At 48.9% G+C, this 18,453-nt stretch overlaps 9 protein-coding genes across 9 annotated transcripts; 6 read left to right on the top strand and 3 right to left on the bottom strand.

Moving 5' to 3' along the window:
- Window positions 1-590: 590 nt before the first annotated feature.
- Window positions 591-1,587, top strand: EJ05DRAFT_479597 (uncharacterized protein). The gene is made up of 2 exons (XM_033744705.1): window positions 591-942; window positions 1,022-1,587. Exons 1-2 carry the CDS (start codon window positions 818-820, stop codon window positions 1,284-1,286), a joined length of 390 nt encoding a protein of 129 aa, XP_033597080.1. The 5' UTR covers window positions 591-817; the 3' UTR covers window positions 1,287-1,587.
- Window positions 1,588-1,751: 164 nt separating this feature from the next.
- Window positions 1,752-3,598, bottom strand: EJ05DRAFT_456810 (nonsense-mediated mRNA decay protein 3). Its single transcript, XM_033742507.1, has 2 exons — window positions 3,449-3,598; window positions 1,752-3,400 (listed from the first exon to the last, which is right to left on the bottom strand). The coding sequence occupies exons 1-2, from the start codon at window positions 3,499-3,501 to the stop codon at window positions 1,906-1,908; spliced, it is 1,548 nt and encodes a 515-aa protein (XP_033597079.1). The 5' UTR covers window positions 3,502-3,598; the 3' UTR covers window positions 1,752-1,905.
- Window positions 3,599-3,720: 122 nt separating this feature from the next.
- EJ05DRAFT_514077 (uncharacterized protein) lies at window positions 3,721-5,322 on the top strand. Its single transcript, XM_033748493.1, has one exon. The coding sequence runs from the start codon at window positions 3,813-3,815 to the stop codon at window positions 5,115-5,117; it is 1,305 nt and encodes a 434-aa protein (XP_033597078.1). The 5' UTR covers window positions 3,721-3,812; the 3' UTR covers window positions 5,118-5,322.
- Window positions 5,323-5,365: 43 nt separating this feature from the next.
- EJ05DRAFT_504153 (alpha/beta-hydrolase) lies at window positions 5,366-6,473 on the bottom strand (the record flags this gene model as incomplete). The annotated part of the gene is made up of 3 exons (XM_033747523.1): window positions 5,366-5,583; window positions 5,637-5,905; window positions 5,962-6,473. 3 exons carry the CDS (start codon window positions 6,471-6,473, stop codon window positions 5,366-5,368), a joined length of 999 nt encoding a protein of 332 aa, XP_033597077.1.
- Window positions 6,474-7,276: 803 nt separating this feature from the next.
- On the top strand, window positions 7,277-8,459 carry EJ05DRAFT_541182 (uncharacterized protein; the record flags this gene model as incomplete). The annotated part of the gene is made up of 2 exons (XM_033749646.1): window positions 7,277-8,270; window positions 8,422-8,459. The coding sequence occupies 2 exons, from the start codon at window positions 7,277-7,279 to the stop codon at window positions 8,457-8,459; spliced, it is 1,032 nt and encodes a 343-aa protein (XP_033597076.1).
- Window positions 8,460-9,220: 761 nt separating this feature from the next.
- Window positions 9,221-9,664, top strand: EJ05DRAFT_489308 (uncharacterized protein; the record flags this gene model as incomplete). Its single annotated transcript, XM_033745777.1, has 1 exon — window positions 9,221-9,664. The coding sequence occupies one exon, from the start codon at window positions 9,221-9,223 to the stop codon at window positions 9,662-9,664; it is 444 nt and encodes a 147-aa protein (XP_033597075.1).
- Window positions 9,665-11,854: 2,190 nt separating this feature from the next.
- EJ05DRAFT_479593 (actin depolymerizing protein) lies at window positions 11,855-12,869 on the bottom strand. Its single transcript, XM_033744704.1, has 3 exons — window positions 12,770-12,869; window positions 12,375-12,672; window positions 11,855-12,308 (listed from the first exon to the last, which is right to left on the bottom strand). Exons 2-3 carry the CDS (start codon window positions 12,444-12,446, stop codon window positions 12,117-12,119), a joined length of 264 nt encoding a protein of 87 aa, XP_033597074.1. The 5' UTR covers window positions 12,447-12,672; window positions 12,770-12,869; the 3' UTR covers window positions 11,855-12,116.
- A 76-nt stretch (window positions 12,870-12,945) lies between these two features.
- EJ05DRAFT_469093 (3'-phosphoadenosine 5'-phosphosulfate sulfotransferase) lies at window positions 12,946-14,743 on the top strand. Its single transcript, XM_033742896.1, has 3 exons — window positions 12,946-13,391; window positions 13,450-13,616; window positions 13,672-14,743. Exons 1-3 carry the CDS (start codon window positions 13,194-13,196, stop codon window positions 14,300-14,302), a joined length of 996 nt encoding a protein of 331 aa, XP_033597073.1. The 5' UTR covers window positions 12,946-13,193; the 3' UTR covers window positions 14,303-14,743.
- A 1,797-nt stretch (window positions 14,744-16,540) lies between these two features.
- EJ05DRAFT_146557 (ras-domain-containing protein) lies at window positions 16,541-17,853 on the top strand. Its single transcript, XM_033739287.1, has 4 exons — window positions 16,541-16,729; window positions 16,791-16,905; window positions 16,968-17,243; window positions 17,299-17,853. Exons 1-4 carry the CDS (start codon window positions 16,718-16,720, stop codon window positions 17,532-17,534), a joined length of 639 nt encoding a protein of 212 aa, XP_033597072.1. The 5' UTR covers window positions 16,541-16,717; the 3' UTR covers window positions 17,535-17,853.
- The last annotated feature ends 600 nt before the right edge of the window (window positions 17,854-18,453 follow it).

The raw sequence follows: 18,453 nt of genomic DNA, 5'->3' as shown, positions 1-18,453 counted from the left end.
AGCCAGTCAGTGCAAACTTCAGCCAGTCTTAGTATGTATTCATCACCTTAACCTTATCTTCCAATAGTACTAGTAATTACTGTACGGATAATGGATCCAGCCAGTTCAGCCATTCCGACGCTACGTTGCATCGAGGTGATGGTGGCGCCGTTATTGTTGTCGTCGTTCTGGGTCTCGCCCGACCGACACACTCACGCAGTCCTGGTGTGTTGCAATGCTACTTCGTGCCACCAGTGTCTCACTTTGATTTGCGCCAGTAGTCGTGTCGTGCTGCTGTGTGCATCACATTGATTGTTGCGACATACGATGCGTCACCACTGTTATTGCCGGTCCATTCACTGATCCTATCCACCCAAGGCCAAAGGCCGTCTTGACAACGCGGGGTAATTGCATGGACATGATACATGATACATGATACATGGTACATGGTACATGGTACATGCAGAAGTGACTGTGTTGATAAAATCCGGGCTCGCTATGTTTAACTCAGCCCTTACCTATGGCGTAGACTAAGACGCCGCGTGTGCGTGTTCCTCATCGAATCATTACCATTCCACCCATGATGGATATCTTTAATATTCCATGCGTCACTAACCCAGAGCATAGCTTGCATATCCACAGATTCCATCCTCCGCCCTCAGATCAGCCAGCTCTCCCACTCTACATCCCACCATGTGTTAGAACACCTTCGCACCCCCTCCATCCACCGTCCTTGGAGCAACCGCTTCGAATTCACATCGAAGGTCCACTACTAGCTCTTCAAAGGCTTCTTCCAGAGGTGTCATGGCACCTGACTAACTACTCTCCAAAGTTTCCAATGTCTGGTGGACCCAAGTTAGCGGAACTGGCGTTCCAGCAAATATACCATCGTGAGGTACAGCATGATGACGCTGGGGACATGGTAATAAGGGACGAGTACATGGGTTGGGTAGATAAGACAACGTATGTAACTCAATTCATTATCCCAAAAGCATCCCCCACTACAAGAGCCTACAAGTCTAATGCCACTACACCACTAAAGTATGATTGATTACTATGGTGTTACGTTCGACCACCTTGTCCCAATAGATGATACCAACCCAGAAGTCCTTCAGATTAACATCATTGAGATCGAAGATGATGCTGGCGTCTACGCCAAACGATATAATAAATTCGATATTAACACCGCGGATTATATTGGGAAGCAGGTGTTGGGTGCGCCGAGGTGCTGTTCGACAAGGCAAGGGTCGAGTGATAGGGAAAGGATTAATAATGCGGTGAATGAGAGGAATAGGAACAAAACGTGACAGGCCGAGGGTCTGGCAATGATTTAGGCTAGGACCATTGACAAAGAAACCACAACTCGGCAAAAAGTACACAAGATATGATGTTTTCCAATTTTCCATCTTCCACATCATCATCGGCGCAATACGAAGTGGAAGAGTGCTACAGACTATCCACTGCCTACCTACTGCATTGGACTCAACGAAGATCAAGTGCCTGCACGACAGCAGTTGAGACGGACTTTATCTATAATTATCATCGTCGCATTTTCAGGCGGCCAGGCGAACCTCGCCACATACAGTACGCCCACTATTTTTATCACTACCAACGGATCCATCACCATGCATTCATGCCATATAATGATGTCACACGTGTCGCGTTCCAATGGTCAAAGCACGACGACTGCCCACTCGCCCTTGTACCTGGGCAATTCAGTCGTCGTCAGCTTGGTAAGAAATGAGTCCACACAAACAACACTGCATGTCACTCTAAAATGGTCATTGGTAATTTTTATTGATCGGTACGCGCCGATCGATACTCAACTATGAGATATGCACATACCCTTTTCTTCCTACCTTCGAATTTTCCCTATCCGCAACGCCAACACTTATGCTTTTGGTATCAAGAAACCCTACGTCGCGCCTATTCATCTTCTTGCATCGTCATGTCCTCAAATTCGTCAAGCAGTTGGTCCATGGGTATATGCAGACCCTCGTCCTCACTACTCTCGTCTTCGTCCATAGCCTCCTGTATGCCTTCCATCTTTTGTTGCTCCTTCTGCTGCGCCTTGTACAGCGCAAGGCCCGCTCGCAGCTCCGAGTCTTCCTCCACGTCGCGCAAGAACATCTCAAAGTCGCGCTCGATCCGATCTTGATCTTGCTTGCGCGGCAACATCTCGCCTTCTTCCTTCGCCATGCGCTTAACCCTCCACGTACGTGCCTTGTTCTTCTTCTTGCGCGCGTAGAGCTTCTTAACTAGCACAACATCCGGAAGGTTGTTTGCGTACGTTGAATTGCCTTCAAGCGCGTCGTAAAGCTCGCTGTTGAAATTCGTGTTCGTCAGATGATATCCCATCACAGAATCACCCGGGTGTACAATCGCCCCAAGGTGTGTCTTGACGAAATACTCTTGGCTGCCACCAGCCATATCATCCGCCCGCACCACCGTCGCTTCTGCCAGTGTGTACCGTCCGTTGTGTTTGCCTAGCGGCTCGATATCGAGCACAATGAATTCAACAAGCTCTTGCGAGTCAGCAAGTGATTTGAACGGCTCACGCCAGTAGATGTTGGTTGAAATCTCGCTTGTTTGTAGTGTAGATGGGTCCAGTACGTTGATGAATGTACCAACTTTGTAGCAGAGACAAAGTGGTGAAATGTTGCCGACAGACTTGGCTAACTTGATGGGAAGTGCAACAAGGTCGTCTTTACAGATCGGAATCAGTTCACAGGAAAAGGAGAACTTGTACGATTTCGTGGACGTGTGAATGTCCATGGAGATTAGTTCTTGCGATTTACGGACGTTGACGGGAACAACAGATTTGAGAAAGTCAACAAAGCGGTCGGCGTGGTTCCGTTGGCCATAGTAGAAATCTATACCGTCGTGAACTTCCTTGATGTTTATCGTGTTCTGGTGCGCGCCGTGCTTGAGGATGAGCTGTTCAAGGTACAGGAACGTTCTCTTGTGTGGAACTTTCTGCCGAACTTGAACAACTGCTCTCCATGTGTTGTGTGTGAATGACTTTGCGCAATCTGGGCATTGCTGATTTGCCACAATATATTCCACCTCGAATGACTGCTGTATGATCGTGTTCTGAAACGCCTCTTGCTGAATCGTGATCTTGACCTTCACTCTCCTTGAATGGGGCTCTGTCCAGATAAAACTTGCATCGATAATCCTGACTTTGTTCAGACCTCTTAGTTTCCTCAAACACAGCGCAAGCATCTCTTTTGACTCGGGTTGAGCTACAAGCCATTGCTGCGGGGGTGACAACCACCTATCGCAGTCGCGGCATGTGAGAAGAGTAGCTTCGCGTTGAATGCCTTCGGAGACGTCGACGGTGAGTTTAACGCAGTCGAAACATAATGCACCTGCGGATTGTGTGCCATCTATGGGCGCGCCGCAATTGCAACACAGGATGCTAGATTGAGTCAGTATTAGATTTCTTTGCGGGGAACGGCTTACTTACGTTGCTGCATACTGCTGCGCCGGCTGTATGGCGATGGGACCGTCGATATCCATATCTGAGCGTCTTGGAGAAGTGCTATAGGGTGTTGGCGAAGACAGAGAGAGACAGAGTCCTGTGAGACGTGATGCGCAGACTGCAAGTGAGTTCTCGTGCTTTGAAATAAATTTGCCCCACGCTCTCAGCCCTGGCCCCTACTAAGGCGCGGCGCCGGTCGGCGTCATCCCGAGGGTCCCTTAGTTAGCTTGTACGTCCTTGGTGAGCCTGAGGCTGAAGTTCTGGTAACGGCCGAACTTTTTGAGACGACTGGACTTACAGGCGCATCGTTCTTGTCATCGTTCTGTCGTCCACGCTCCGTGTACAGATTATGTCTCTCACGAGAACAGTGCTACCGTCGCTACGGTGTGCCCATTGTCGGACCTTTATCGTCAATCGCTTCGCTACATTGCCAATACCCAACACATGCGTGGCGAGGCATACACAACGCAACACACTTCAATCGCGTAACATATCCACATCAGCTTCCTTCCAATTACCTCGAATCAGGACAAATCGACGAAAACAAGAAACTGAAGAGTTTGAGCCATTGGTAGAGGGGATAAATGAAGCCATAGAAGACCAAATATCTCACGATTCTTTGGGAGGGACCAGTACGTTGGAGACTGCGGCACTCCCTACCCTCCAGCCCAAGTTCGTTGAGCCATGGAACGCAATACCGCAGCCCAGCGACTCTGTTGAAGACCTCGAGCCACGCATCAAATACACACCAGGGAACAGCATACCAGGCTTCAAAACCATATACCGTGCTGCGCCAACCTCCAATACAGCCGAGACTCCATCCCTCACCACTTCATCATCATCACCATCCGCAGAGGAGTCCACCGCTCCAACCCTAGCCCCTGTACCATGGTATCTCCAACAATCAGCACCCACCCAGTCCTCCGATAACCCTCTTGCCGCACGCCAACAGATTCCTGAGCTCCCTCCTCACCCACCACCTGTCCTGCACACCCTTCTCTCGCACATTTCTACCGATCTCGGTCTCGATGATCTTGCACTCCTCGATCTCCGCCATCTCGACCCTCCATCTGCTCTTGGCAACAATCTGATCATGGTCATCGGAACGGCACGCTCCGAGAAGCATCTCCACGTGTCCGCAGACCGATTCTGCCGGTGGATCCGCCGAGAATTTCATATGAAGCCTTACGCGGCAGGTCTGTTAGGCCGTAATGAGTTGAAGATCAAATTGCGGCGCAAGGCGAAACGCGCGAAGGTCATGGCGACCGCAGGAGTGACCGAGGTCGAGGCAGCGGATGACGGGATACGATCTGGCTGGATATGTGTTACTGTAGGACGGATAGAAGAGGCCGTAGACGCGCCTCAGAAGGAGAGGCCAGCCTTCATTGGGTGGGGTGAGGAGGAGAAGGGGTGCATGATCGTAGTTCAAATGTTTGTCGAGGATAAAAGGGAAGAAATTGATCTTGAAGAGCTTTGGGGTAGCGTCTCAGAGGAGCATTGGAGAAGACAGCAGCGTATAGCACATAAGCAGGACCAGGACGGGAATAGCGAAATGTCCCCTGACAATGTTGAGGATGAGCATGAGGCAGAATCATCAGAGACGTCACACATCAAAGGTGCCGAGCAAAGGCGCAGCGATGAGGCGACAGTGTAATGGAGTTGCACCATCAGTATAAAACATGTATAAATACTTGAACGTAGTAACATGCCCTGCAGAATCGATCGTGCAAACTACTCATCAAGAGGAAATGGCGTCTGGACGGCCTGCAGAACAATGACCGCTACCTTGTTCTATTCAATGAACTTGGCCAACCCTTTAAGCTTTAAGGCGCAGTCTTTGCGCCGTTAACAAGCAGATTAGACGTATTGAGATTCAAATTTCTCGCCTAACAACTGCTGCGTTTAGAGCTGCTCATAAAAGTCTAGGATCTTCAGCGCCCCGTCTTCCCATTGCACATCGTTCTGAACATGGTGCCCAGCTCCTTCGACCATTTCAAACCTCACCCCTTCACCTCGCATCTGACTCTTCACTATCTCGGATCCAGAACCTTTAGGGTTATCGGTCTTGCGCATGGAATCAAACGCAGACCGATACCACGCAGAAAGTTGCTCCATGATCTCTGGTGTACATAGTACGTCCCAGACCCCGAAAGTACGAGCACTCTCTCGCTACCTGCCTGGTTCCAACCCTTGATGCTCTGTAGCACACGTCCAGCGTCTGCAAAAGTCCACATCATGCTCATTGGCCACCAATAGCTTTCATACGGTGCCATATTCTGACGAAACACCGCCACCTCCTCATCTGATTTCTCATCGCTGAAAAACACTCTCTTCACAAGTGCATCCGTGGATAGAGGGGACGTCGGATGCCACAGATGCAGCACGACACGAGGCATGAAGAATGGGTCGACACGGAACCACCAGTTTTTATATACGCCAAGTCTTCGATGGATATCAGCATCGACAGGCTTACGGAAGGTGGCGATGGATTTACTCACGACCCAAACCCAGGTACACTCCCCAGCAGCACTAGCCCTTTCACCCTCACCATCCCCTCGCTCAGCACATACTGCGCCAGTCCACCGCCACTTGAGTGCCCTACAAGCACCACCTCGCCCTCCATGACTTCTCCCTTTCTCTCGCTCTCTCGCCGCTCGACTTCCTGTACGCCGGCCACTAGATCGTTGGCTAGCATACCTTTAGTGGTGCCATAGACCATCTGGAGAAACCCTGGGCAGGTAGAATTACCATGTCCGCGATAGGAGATCGCGTAGCACGGGATATTACGTGCGGCGAAGAAGAGCATGTATGGGTACCAGACGGATGCGGACCCATAGCCGCCGTGTGCGAAGAGGAGAGGCTGGCAGGGTGTTGATTGGGATGGAGTGAAAAATACCAATTCGAGATCGTACGTTTGAGATCTGATGTATGTCCGTTGGAGAGGATGAGGAGGGGATGCGCGTATGGACTCGGCGACGTAGGGGCACCAGTGGAGGTTGGAGAAGGACATTATGGACGTTTTGATTTTGATTCGTGGTGGTGGTAGATTGTAGACGCTGAGAGTTGGACAATGAGGGGTTTGAGGAGATAAATATATCGTCCCAGTAAACGTGTTACTCGAGCGTACTAGGGAGTTAACTTCAGTCCTATTTTGGGGGAATTTTACGCATAGGCTCATTAATGCGAATACCAGACTGATGGATTTCGCATTATGTTTTTCTAGGTGCCATATGACTGTACCTCGTATTACTATGACTGTGCAGGCATCTGATGCTACATTTGCAAGACACCCTATATCGGGTTTTTGGTTCCGTAGCGGTGCTTTTCCAGATCTACGACAAGACAAGAGACGGCCCCGTCAGACGTATCGTGCGTATACAGACAACGGATGCATTCAAAAGGAAACCAGGTTTCTTGGTCGGTGGCCTCAAGGCCCAGGCTCAGTCAAGCCACCGTTACATCACATGAACCCTGATCAGTCGACCTCTCGGAGTTCGATGCATCGGAAACTCCGTGTTGACGAGAGATGCAGTATTTTTCTTCTCATTTCATAGCCGTCCGCGACATGAGACTGGGCACAGGCTGTAATGCTGTAATACTGTACTGTTGAATGGAGATCTACCTAGGTAGACATCAATGTCTCGGCAACTGAATCCTTCGCCAAGCCCAACGGGAGGTGGTGGTTGGTCTTTTGATGCCTTTGAAAGCCTTGATGCCTTAGGTTTCAATTAATCGATAAGCTTATTGATCGCGCTAAACTTTTTGTCACAATCGTGACACCGACTTTCTCATATATAACCACGAAGACCCATCATGACAACACGCAAACGCAACGAATGGCTAGAAGATGACCTGACCGATGATGAAGGGTCAGGTTACGACTCGGAAGCTGCAGAGGAGAGCAGAAGCAAAGCGCTCGATCGCCGCGCAAACAAGAGGCGGAAGACGAGCGACGACGGCGATTCAGATGACGATGACGATGAAGCAAACATAGCAACAAAGACTCCTCAGGATATCTCAGATGTTGAGGGAGGCATAGACTCATGTCCCAATGGCAACGGCGATGTCGATACCTTAGTAGACACACCACTCCCACCTTCAAGCAAAGCAAAAATCAAGGCGTTAAGTGCAAAAAAACTTGAAGCAAGCCAAAAGAAAGCCTCCCGAACAGGCGTCATATACCTCTCACGCGTACCTCCATTCATGAAGCCATCCGCCGTACGCACACTTCTTCAACCATACGGCGAAATTGGTCGGATATTTCTCACTCCTGAAGACCCTTCCCAACATTCACGTCGCGTCAAATCTGGCGGGAACAAGAAACGTTCATTCACGGACGGATGGGTGGAGTTCTCAGACAAAAAGGTCGCAAAGGTCGTGGCAGAAACACTCAACACAAAGATAGTTGGCGGGAAAAAGGGTGGCTGGTATCACGATGATGTCTGGAACATTAAATATCTGAAAGGCTTCAAGTGGCATCACCTTACCGAGCAGATATCGAACGAGAATGCTGAGCGAGCCGCCAGGTTACGGGCCGAAATTGCACAGACAACGAGGGAGAACAAGATTTTCTTGGAGAGCGTAGAACAAGCGAAGATGCTAGAAGGTATCAAAGCAAAGAGGCTACAGAAGCAAAATGGAGAAATTGCAAACGCTGCAGATGGAGATCGGATACCCGACATCAATATGCCAGCCGCTGCTAAGGGCAAAGGCCGAAAAATGCACTTCCGCCAGAATGAGGTTTATAAAAGGGAGGCAACCGACAATGATAAGATAGAGCATAATGCGGATGTAAAGAGAGTACTAAGTAAGATTTTCTGATGTAGCAAGAAATCGTACGAAAGGAACAATTACTTTCAGGACTTCTAGAGATTCTACCCCGTTCTACCAACGAGACTTCAGACCATCAATGGATTATCTGAGAATTACTGTCATATATGACCTTACCTGCTTTCTAGGTTTTCAGGCCAGCCGCTCTGCTCAGTTTGAGGCTTAGGATGCAAAACAACATTCTAGCGACGCTAGCCGTATACGATCAGTATGTCGAATACTGTATGCTCGATACCAGGAGTCTATTCGTCTCAAATACCCTTGCTCCACTGAGAAAGATCTTTAAGAACTATTAAAAGCAATCGACATCATACGATTACTACACACCACAAATATCGTCTCTCTTGACGTCGCATCACGGTGCAGTTCCGGCTCATTCGTCCACTTGCGCCCGCGCCCCCCGCATGCATTCCCACAGCCACGCGCCCTACTCAATCTGCATGATCTCAACGCTCTCGCAGAAGAGATATGTTTCAGGTCCCAATATAGCTTCCACTAAACCGCATGTGGCAACGGCGCAGTTATGGTTCCTCCTAGTGTGAACTACGCCCAACACTTGCGATCCTGTCGAAATCGAGGCTGAGCCATGGTGGCCTTGATGCCATGCTTGACTAGGATATGAGGCGTCTAATTAGGACCCTATTTGTATCCTCCATTTCCCGTTCGCCGAGGGCACGACTCTGTTTAATTTATTATCCAACGTTCTGTATTAAAGCACTTAGCCGTGGTATGTCATGCTTTCACCTTGCTGCATATCAACCAAACAGGCATAATTCAAGACCATCTCCAACTCTCAACCTCAACAACAAAGTTTACATCTCTCGCTGAACAAAAAATCTCATTTGAAAACCCCTCATATCACTCTTTTTGCGGTGTGACAGAACTACAACATCTATCCCACTCACGCTCATTCCCATATTCAACAAGATGCCGGTCCTTGACAACCTCGAAGCCTCGATTTACACACTCCTCACCCGCGCCACCGCTGCCACGGACAACGGCCCTCCCCCCGTGCGCACATTCGTAATCGCCTTTGCCGTTACAATACCTGTCCTCGCCCTCTTCATGTTGATCTTCCTGGGCTTTTACTATTGGGATCGCATAAAGTATGCATATAGGCGGATCCGCGGACGACCCGGATTGGACGTAGAGAAAAGGGAGGATGATTGGACCGGGCTCATGAGTGGCGATAGCTATGCGCACGGGAGGAGTGCGAGCTATGGATGCGATGGGGGCCATGGGGCTAATGGGACTAATGGGGGGACTGGGAGTAGTAATGGAGGTTTACTGGCTGACAACGCGAACGAGAGGCCATATGGCGAGATTCCGATGCCAGGGAATGCAAGGAGTGGTTCGACATTGGAACGATAGGTGATGGTAGTGCAAAGATTCGTCTCATTAGGTTTGGGGTATAGTCCACCGTACAATCGCAATTTCATTACTCCTACCCCTAAATGTTGGATACCCAAATCAAGATTTTGCATGAGAAGGATTGATTGGACCTGAATTTCTTGCATCTGTATACGGCTTATTCAACACTGTCACTGCGGTCTTACTACTTTTGAGCCTATCCTGTTCTCGTTGCTGAAGACATCTGGAGAATGTTGATGGTAGTCACCGAGCTTTAGCATGCCGGATCGTAGGAAGGCAAGATGAACTGAATACACAAATACCAACGCGAGATCGAAACAGAATGTGGATTTTTTAGGCTTCGAATACGAGCCATTGCAGACAGCTTCGCTTGCAGCCTGACGAAGCACCGACTGCTACACCCTGATAACATATGTTTGAGGTTTAAATGGACATTGAAATCCTTACCTTAGGCAGGCTTTGTGGAGTGGTGGAGGAGACATACCGGGAATGGATCCACAAAGCCTCGTCCTCAGACAAGACCTTGCGATGAATCTATCCAGCGCATACCAACCAGTCACTGCGAACAAACTGCTGACTCAGTGGTTATATACGACTTGGAGCCCACCTGGCAGACTTTGTTTTGATATATACTGGCTCTAATTCCCATCGGCTAAGCTATCTTCCGCCAGGGCATTGACTCGGGGTGTTCGTCGCCGAATTCAGATGCCTCCTGTTATGGCAATATACATCTGCATTCTGGGTGTGTGAAGAAATCAGGATTGGGTCCAAAGTGCCATCCTAGCAAAGACAATCATTATCACTGAGGCAAGTTGGCCCTTCCTAGCAAGTCCGCATGACCATTACCACTAGGTATCATATACAGTACGAGGTGTGATTCAGATTGAACGTGAAGAAGCAAGTGAAGATACATGCAAGTCACCCAAATCATGCTGTCGGCAAAATGTACGCATTATGTTATACCCAATCTGAAAAGTCAGAATATGAGCGAGCAGTACATGTTGTTCATTATCAGCCTCATGATTGACCCCTGTCAATCCTCACCATTGCTTCTTATGTATTTATGGGGTACCCTAGTTGATTGTTGGCAGCTTTGTGCCATCTTACATGATCATCTCTCTGCAGAGGATGGAGCTTTTGCACACTCCTGAAATGGAAAGCTACGAGTCTCTCCGAGAATCATCGAAGCTCATTGCGTGGCAACAATACTCGTCCAAACCAGTTTCCGCCGTGGATTTCTTCGGAACTGAACAAAAGTTCCGAGAGTACTGCTTTTACATATTAATAACTCTCATGTTCTTGCCTGACAACCGTGCTGAAAGGCTTGTTTCTGCTGATTGAATTACCCAAGCTATGAGGTAAATCTGAGTATCCAAATAGGCATTGTGTCTGATGGGTCAGCCGTCTAATGTGCTATTCAAACAACGAATTCGCAATTTTAATCATGATGAGCTATGATGGTGATCGTCTTTGTTTTCCGGTATTTACGATGAGGATCTTCAATCTCATGAACGTCATGAGTAATAACCACAAGATAACACTATACTGCGAAACAGAAAGCTGCTTAGAATTCTACCTTTGGAAGTCTACCCGCACGAGACGGTACAGGAGGTCATATATCAGTGGTTTCGAGGTGTGTCTCAGACGATCGGGGCTAAGCCCACAGTTCCATGTCTGTCCCCTCGAGGTCCTAGAGGAATAATATGCGCTCACCTTCACTAATTACACACACGCTCCTCATCCACCTATTCAGCAATATTGGTTTGATGGTGTGGTATTACTAAGGTGTATGAGGGTCATCAAGGAGACAGTATAGAATTGTGACGTTTACCACCGATCTCTGCGATATCAAAACGGCAATCGATTTGCCTTTGCTATATGTCTCATCGTGTTCCAGGGGCCTATCGAACATCTTGAATCTAGTATGGACAAATTCCTCCTGACTGTCGTACCTAGTTCAGGAATAGAAGGTGAGAGAATCATATGAATTCTCGTTGCTAGTATGATATCTCAGAGCTGGAGGCTATGATTGTACCTTGAGAAGTCTTGGATGAAGTGGGTGTTGCGTTGCAGAATGCGGACGGTAAACAGGACTCAGATGTAAACCATGGCTGATCTCACGAACCTCCAACAGGATAAACCTTCAGGTTCGGCCACATTGTATTATCCCAAACCGTGAAAGAAAAGTTGGTGGGACTTGGCACATGCGTCCGTCGTAGGTCAACATATGTTTTAGTAATGAGATCTGAACTAGAGTCGAATAATGGTTATGTCTATAGTATTGGCATGTCAAGCATGTGGAAATCAACCTTGTGGGCTTAGATGTAAGTTCGTGCGAAATGGCTCCCTCAGTAACCTGGCCATATTCCTAGATCATTGTATGGGCGAAACCCTTTCTTCGCCGTGCTTATGTCGATTGTGCAGTCTCGAGTTCTGGCTTGAGGAGTCTCTTTCAAGATTGGTTTTTCAACGTCTCTTCAATCTCTTCCAGATCTTCTGCACTATCGATTTCGATGATCCTGTTGACTTCCGCTGTATTCCTCATTAACTCCTTTGCGCCAGCATACAGCATCTTCAGTTCACTATTACACGTCGCAGGTAGGTAGTATAACAGAACATATGGCACGCTTAGCCTTCCTGAGTCCTATCGCAAGCACACATCAGCATCACTCAACTGGTAACGTCGCCATTGGGGGGCAGTTGTCAATACCAATGTCAACGGATAGCTCAATAGGACGAATCTCGGCGCATGGTCGGGCAAGTCCTCTCCCAACTGTGTCATATCCGTGTAGGTCTGTTCCTCATCGTCCTGAGAGATCTCGAGGGTCTTCTTATCGATCTGGTCTTCTGGCGTCGGCGTTCATCAGCCTCAGGCCAGTTCACGATAGCCGCCATGAGATCATACATATGACTGCCTGCGCATCCTTCGCCCTCGATGTGCCCAGACGAAATTTCTTCAGCTTATCCTTAGTCTCCTGGGAGAAGAGGTATAGACGCGATTCAGAAGCCTGACGTACGCAGCATCAGCAACAGCGTATGTATCTAGGGTTGGAATATGAGGCATCTGTAGAAGCGGGGTCTGTCGAGGGATGGTCGTGACTCAACGATTATGTACGGAAAAGACGAACCATGTTGCGCAGGTTTATCTGATTGAGGTCTATCGAAAATTGGGCAGCCTGGGGGAGGCAGTATGAAAAGACAAGGTTGACAGTTTGACCGTTGAGAAGTCTGTAGTTGTCGTCCCAAATGGCCGCACAGATGGATCACTTCGCAATGGCTATCGATAAGTACCCAGCCCAGTACTACGGCCATCCATGAGCTCTCAGACGAGCTCCACACCAGCTACCCGCACGCTAGAACATTGAACATCACGTCAACGACTTGATGGGTGCTGGACAGGCCTTAAACCTCCTCCTCTGTTCACCTCTCTACACTTTCCTAAACCTCACCCAATAAGCACACGGTGCTCCTCCGAAACTTCGCCTGTAGCTAGATCGCCAACCTGCTTAGCTAGGTAGCACGGTCTCCCATGTACAGCAGACTTTCACAACTAGCACGACACCTTTCCCGCCCGATTCCCAACTACGCGCACCGTTCAGCGGCATCGAGTCTCACGAGTTCGCTCGTGCATCCGGCGCCAGCAAGCATAATGGCTGCGGAGCGACAGAAGGCGATGATACATACGGCAGGATGCATAATCATTGGTGACGAGGTGTTGGGTGGGAAGGTTAGTGTTAAAAAGTCAAACAAGGCTGCATTCAAATGCTGATGCATTGTGATCATAGACAGTAGACTCGAACTCGGCCTTTTTCGCCAAGTACTGCTTCTCCCTAGGGATACAGCTGAAGAGGATTGAGGTCATTGCCGATGACGAGGCAGAGATCGTAGAGGCTACGAGGCGCATGTCGACGACGTACGACATGGTGGTCACATCTGGAGGGATCGGTCCGACGTAAGTGATGACCTGGGTAGTTGTATTGGTATCGGCTTAACCATATCATGTATAGGCACGACGATATCACCTACCAATCGATAGCAAAAGCTTTTGACCTACCATTAAAGGAGCATACAGAGGCATTTGAGCGCATGAAAAGGCTATCAAGACCACATAAATCGCAACCTGACTTTGATTGGAATGTGCCATCGCCAGCATTGAATGCAAAGAAACGGATGATCATACTTCCGACCGATAATTCAAGGCCTCTCGAGGACCAAGTCGTGTTCGTTTCAGACGAACTATGGGTGCCAATCAGTGTGGTCAATGGAAATGTCCACATATTACCAGGTGTTCCTAGGCTATTCGAGCAGATGCTGATGGGATTAAAAGCTAGTCTATTACCTCGCCTGACCGACCCCGAAGGCAAAGGCGTCTATAGATTATTATTTTCCACACCTCTTGCAGAAAGTGCAGTTGCGGAATACCTGACCGAACTGGCCAGTAGGGTAGAGGCCAAAGGCATCAAGGTTGGAAGCTATCCTAGGTGGGGCAAGGATCGTAACACAGTCACACTGGTTGGGCGGGATTTGGAATTCATGGAGAGCTTGGTCCCTGAAGTTGAAAAGGCTGTTCGGGGACATAGAGTATCGACCGAGGACGAAGATGATGCGCTGGAAGCGGACAACAACGCTGAGAAGTAGTAATGTAAAGCCAGGATGTCCGGCTGTATCCCTGTAACTATGGATCGTCAAATCCTTGGTCAATGTATCAGCTGAGGTTGGGAAGGTTTACTGCGAAATATCTTCGAACTGTACGATCTTCCTATTATCAGTCAAGGCAGCTGTCCGAGGCAAACGTGCCAACGACGAAGTACTCGAATATTGTGTACAGCTTATCAAGTATAGCTCCAAGGTCTTTCATCGAAGCTATACTATCGTAAGGGCTAGTCTTTCAGCAGTGGATCTGTAGGCTTGCTCGCCACGCGACGACTAGGAGGCGTAGAGTGAGCCTGACATGGTATTTGACTCCTCAATGCTGACGTTGTCGGAAACACCTGTTCTTTGCAGGGAACATGCTGCCATGCGTTCTGCAAGACCTAATAGTGCAGTGGTACGTTTCAGCAATCCGAGACGAATAGAAGCGGCCGAAGTGCAAATTGACAAATGTCGCCGATGGATTTTTTGCCCGCAGTGGCACAACATGGGCAACAGATGCCGAGAGGAATGGCAGCGAGGCACTCGGAAATATAATTGCTGTTCGTACTTGGGGTAAGGTAGCTGTAGAGTGAGGTAACCAACCTCCATTGCTTCTCGAAGATGGCTAAAAGGGGGAACAGGGCGCCCTTCCCTGTCCCTTTGGCTTTCGCTAACGCCTGGAGCGATGCAACACGAACGATTAGCATCGTCGAGCTAAATACTGGGAAGCACGAGACTGTCGGAGAGATTAATGACGGCTACTGACCATCTGTTCTATATAAGCAGTACAAAACGACATATTGTCAAAGAAACCACTCATGACCACATGCCATAGTACTGAAGTGGCCGTTTGAACGTGAGCTGGAGAAGTCGAGATCGATTCGTATCGAGGATGCGATTGGCACTCTGGGCGCGTGGTCGCTAGATGGCGCTCAGGGGCCACCCAGTCATGGGTAGAATTTGCTGTGTGCGTGTATCACAGCACACCCGCTAGCCCACCATCTTGCATGATCGCCCGCATCCGTTGTGAAGCACATGATGTCTACTCGTTCTTCGAAAATAATTCCAGAAGGCGATTATGATGAATGGACGCAGTCTGGTCTGCAGATATGTGGTTACCATGTCCCGCCCCCTCTCAGCCATTTGCAGTCCAAGCAACTACCTAATAACACGTATGTCCAAGGACCGGGCCTTAGCGATGAGCGAAGTTGACAAGCCGTACTCGACCCCTTTGTAAGTGGCGGCGATCACTACTAAAAGCATACATAGTAGATGGTGCAGAGATGCGCAAGGGCAGGGGTATGCTTGCGACCAATTGCCCCTACAGACACGAGGAACCTTGAAATGCCCCGAAAGGGCATCGGAACGCCGAGTCTCTGGTTTCTGCCGTTCATTCTGGAAGCACGTGGAGGTGGCTTATTTTTAGTATGCTGGAGCGAGGTATTACGGTGAGTACGAGACGGCGACTGCAAGTAGTTTCGGAGGTTATCGTGTGTGTGTGTATGTGGGTGTAGTGAACCAGATACTATGTAGTCAGTAGCCATAACCAACCAACCTTGGAAGAGAGACAGATAGCAGCCCTTGCACACGCGCGCGGCGGTCGCTTCACCGTAATAGCCATGGTCATGGCGCCTGCACCGCAATTGGCTGGAGTATGGAGCCAAAGAATGGATGTGGTCGTGACAAGTGACAATGCAGCACGCATCTCCGTCTGTTGTGTGGCTGCGAGAGAGAGGTGCCAACCAGGCATGGCGAAGAAGAAGCCTGAAGTGAGGCAGAAGCCAACCCATGCAGGTTGCCTGTCCATTGCCGCCCGTCTTGGTTGTAATGTCCAGCAAAAGGGACGAGACAAGCGTAGAGTGGTGTATGTGTGTATGTGTGCATGTGTGTGCGTGTGTGTGTATGTGTTGTGTGTGTGTGTGTGCGTGTGTGTATGTGCGTGCAGGAGAAACAGACCAACAAGCCCTTCGTGGTTAGGAGAGTGGTCTTGGGCACCGCGAAAGGAAGGGTGGGAAGCCAAAGGGAAGGCTCTCTTAGCGGCCGTGCTTTCTTATCGAATTAGCTAAAACCTTGCAACTTTTACCATCTATACCACCTACCGAGCCTTTCTCTCCATCTCCACCATCTCTTCCGCCCAACCATCTTGCTTCTCTCATTTCATCCATCTCCCCAGTCCGCTCCTGGTCAAAGCTGTGATTGATCTCTCACGCTCTTATCCGTCTACGCTCCCTCAGTCGTGCGAAATCTTGTACCCTCCTCCTTCCGCGGATTTTATCGTCTTCCCTGCTTCTTAGAGTTCGGACCGTTCTTGACCGCCCAAAGCTACTGTAGATACACCGTGCAGCAAGTGCCAACCGACGTCCCTTACATCGACATCGCAAACCAACGACGGCAAAGTGTCCTCCATCAAGTCCTCGCAATATGGCTTCCAAGGTTAGCAACAATGACTTCTAATCCTCAAGAATTTGGACACTAAATAAGCTCGTTATCACAGTTTCTTCGCGAATACAAACTAGTCGTAGTCGGAGGTGGTGGTGTGGGCAAGTCTTGTTTGACTATCCAACTGATTCAGAGTCACTTCGTCGATGAGTACGATCCAACAATCGAAGGTTCGCTTCTTCTCAAGATAACTCAGAAGTAATCATACGCTAATCTCACGGAATCTGTACAGACTCGTACCGCAAGCAATGCGTGATTGACGATGAAGTTGCACTTCTTGATGTGCTGGATACTGCCGGTCAAGAGGAATACTCTGCCATGAGAGAACAGTACATGCGGACTGGCGAAGGTTTCCTACTGGTGTACTCGATAACTTCGAGGCAATCGTTTGAGGAAATCATGACGTTCCAGCAACAAATCCTTAGAGTAAAGGATAAGGACTACTTCCCTATCATCGTCGTTGGAAACAAATGCGATTTGGAGTCAGAGCGGGAGGTCTCAACCCAAGGTTTGAATTCCCACGAGCCCATTTGCGTGTCCGGACACTGACTCATGACTATCAGAGGGCCAGAACTTGGCACGACAATTCGGATGCAAATTTATCGAGACGTCCGCAAAATCACGCATCAACGTTGACAACTCATTCTACGATATTGTAAGGGAAATTCGCAGATATAACAAGGAGATGTCGTCATGGGGAGGAGCCCAGGGACAGGGAGCCATCGGCCATACTCGCAGCAAGATGGATATGGAGGATGGCGAGAAGAAGAGCGGATGCTGTGGATGCACCCTGATGTAGGAAATGGGAATGAAAAGGCGTTTGGACAGAGTTTGGATGAAATCCACGTCTGTCAGTACTTGTGAAGCTGGTTAATCTCCGGAATCCTCAGTTTACGGATCTCGCAATCACCAATCACCTCCCAGAGTGAAACAGGGCGAAAAGACTTGACGGTCAGACTTTATATCACCTTTTAGTGTCACAAGACTTAATGCTGCCTTTCTCGTGGTCATCGATTATCACAGTCTAAGACCGCTCTTTCTTTTCGTTTTCTTGTCTCGACCATTTTGGCAACTTTCATTACATCTCTCTACCCATTTACTTGGGTTGGCGTTGCGATTGGCGCCCTGGCTAAAGGCGGTAATCGCATATTCTTACGAATGTGCTCCCTGGCTCAACTTGACAGACTGCTAGGACTGCCATAGTATGTTGTTCCTGTTGTCTGGACAGGAATAAGATCTGTGCTCTGCGACTGGACGGAAGTCATGACGGGCCGTTATATGTTATGTAACCTCAACACGAACGATATTCCTTCTAGACCGATAAAGGACGTCTTCTTTTATGGTAGCCTCTTGTCGATATGTTTACAAACCTACCGTCGAGCTCGTTGATCGTTGATTGCAGCCTAACCACAGGTCCGTTTTCTATCAGCATGTTCTCACGAGCACGTCACACGAAAACTATCGCGGCGGGTCCTGAGTGTCTCAAAGCTATGGTATGTCTCAGACCAAGATAAGATACAATAGCTTCCTCCTACAAAGTCAAAGACCTGGCAGCGAACTACTAGCTCTATACTACTACGATATCTCCAATTGAATATCTTTCCTATCACCAACATATCACGCAGACCTGCGAGTAGACAGTACTTCTACATACTCAAATATCAGTATCTCTAGTGACAATTGTGACCGAGGTAAAGGAATATCCTCGCGAAAGGGAT

This window comes from Pseudovirgaria hyperparasitica, assembly GCF_010093815.1.
Source record: "Pseudovirgaria hyperparasitica strain CBS 121739 unplaced genomic scaffold EJ05scaffold_16, whole genome shotgun sequence".
In the NCBI taxonomy this organism is placed as follows: domain Eukaryota; kingdom Fungi; phylum Ascomycota; class Dothideomycetes; order Acrospermales; family Acrospermaceae; genus Pseudovirgaria; species Pseudovirgaria hyperparasitica.
Note: the sequence above shows the minus strand (reverse complement) of the source record. Positions and strands in the feature narration are given on the sequence as shown.

Coding starts and splice junctions, on each gene's coding strand:
- EJ05DRAFT_469093 (XM_033742896.1), top strand. CDS start 13,194: ATGTACAGCAGACTTTCACAACTAGCACGACACCTTTCCCGCCCGATT. Junction 13,392..13,449: donor ACGAGGTGTTGGGTGGGAAG/GTTAGTGTTAAA, acceptor TTGTGATCATAG/ACAGTAGACTCGAACTCGGC. Junction 13,617..13,671: donor TCTGGAGGGATCGGTCCGAC/GTAAGTGATGAC, acceptor TATCATGTATAG/GCACGACGATATCACCTACC.
- EJ05DRAFT_479593 (XM_033744704.1), bottom strand. CDS start 12,446: ATGACACAGTTGGGAGAGGACTTGCCCGACCATGCGCCGAGATTCGTC. Junction 12,309..12,374: donor TGAGCTATCCGTTGACATTG/GTATTGACAACT, acceptor TGCTTGCGATAG/GACTCAGGAAGGCTAAGCGT.
- EJ05DRAFT_456810 (XM_033742507.1), bottom strand. CDS start 3,501: ATGGATATCGACGGTCCCATCGCCATACAGCCGGCGCAGCAGTATGCA. Junction 3,401..3,448: donor GCGCAGCAGTATGCAGCAAC/GTAAGTAAGCCG, acceptor GACTCAATCTAG/CATCCTGTGTTGCAATTGCG.
- EJ05DRAFT_514077 (XM_033748493.1), top strand. CDS start 3,813: ATGTCTCTCACGAGAACAGTGCTACCGTCGCTACGGTGTGCCCATTGT.
- EJ05DRAFT_479597 (XM_033744705.1), top strand. CDS start 818: ATGTCTGGTGGACCCAAGTTAGCGGAACTGGCGTTCCAGCAAATATAC. Junction 943..1,021: donor GGTTGGGTAGATAAGACAAC/GTATGTAACTCA, acceptor ACACCACTAAAG/TATGATTGATTACTATGGTG.
- EJ05DRAFT_146557 (XM_033739287.1), top strand. Junction 16,906..16,967: donor GTACGATCCAACAATCGAAG/GTTCGCTTCTTC, acceptor GAATCTGTACAG/ACTCGTACCGCAAGCAATGC. Junction 17,244..17,298: donor GCGGGAGGTCTCAACCCAAG/GTTTGAATTCCC, acceptor CATGACTATCAG/AGGGCCAGAACTTGGCACGA.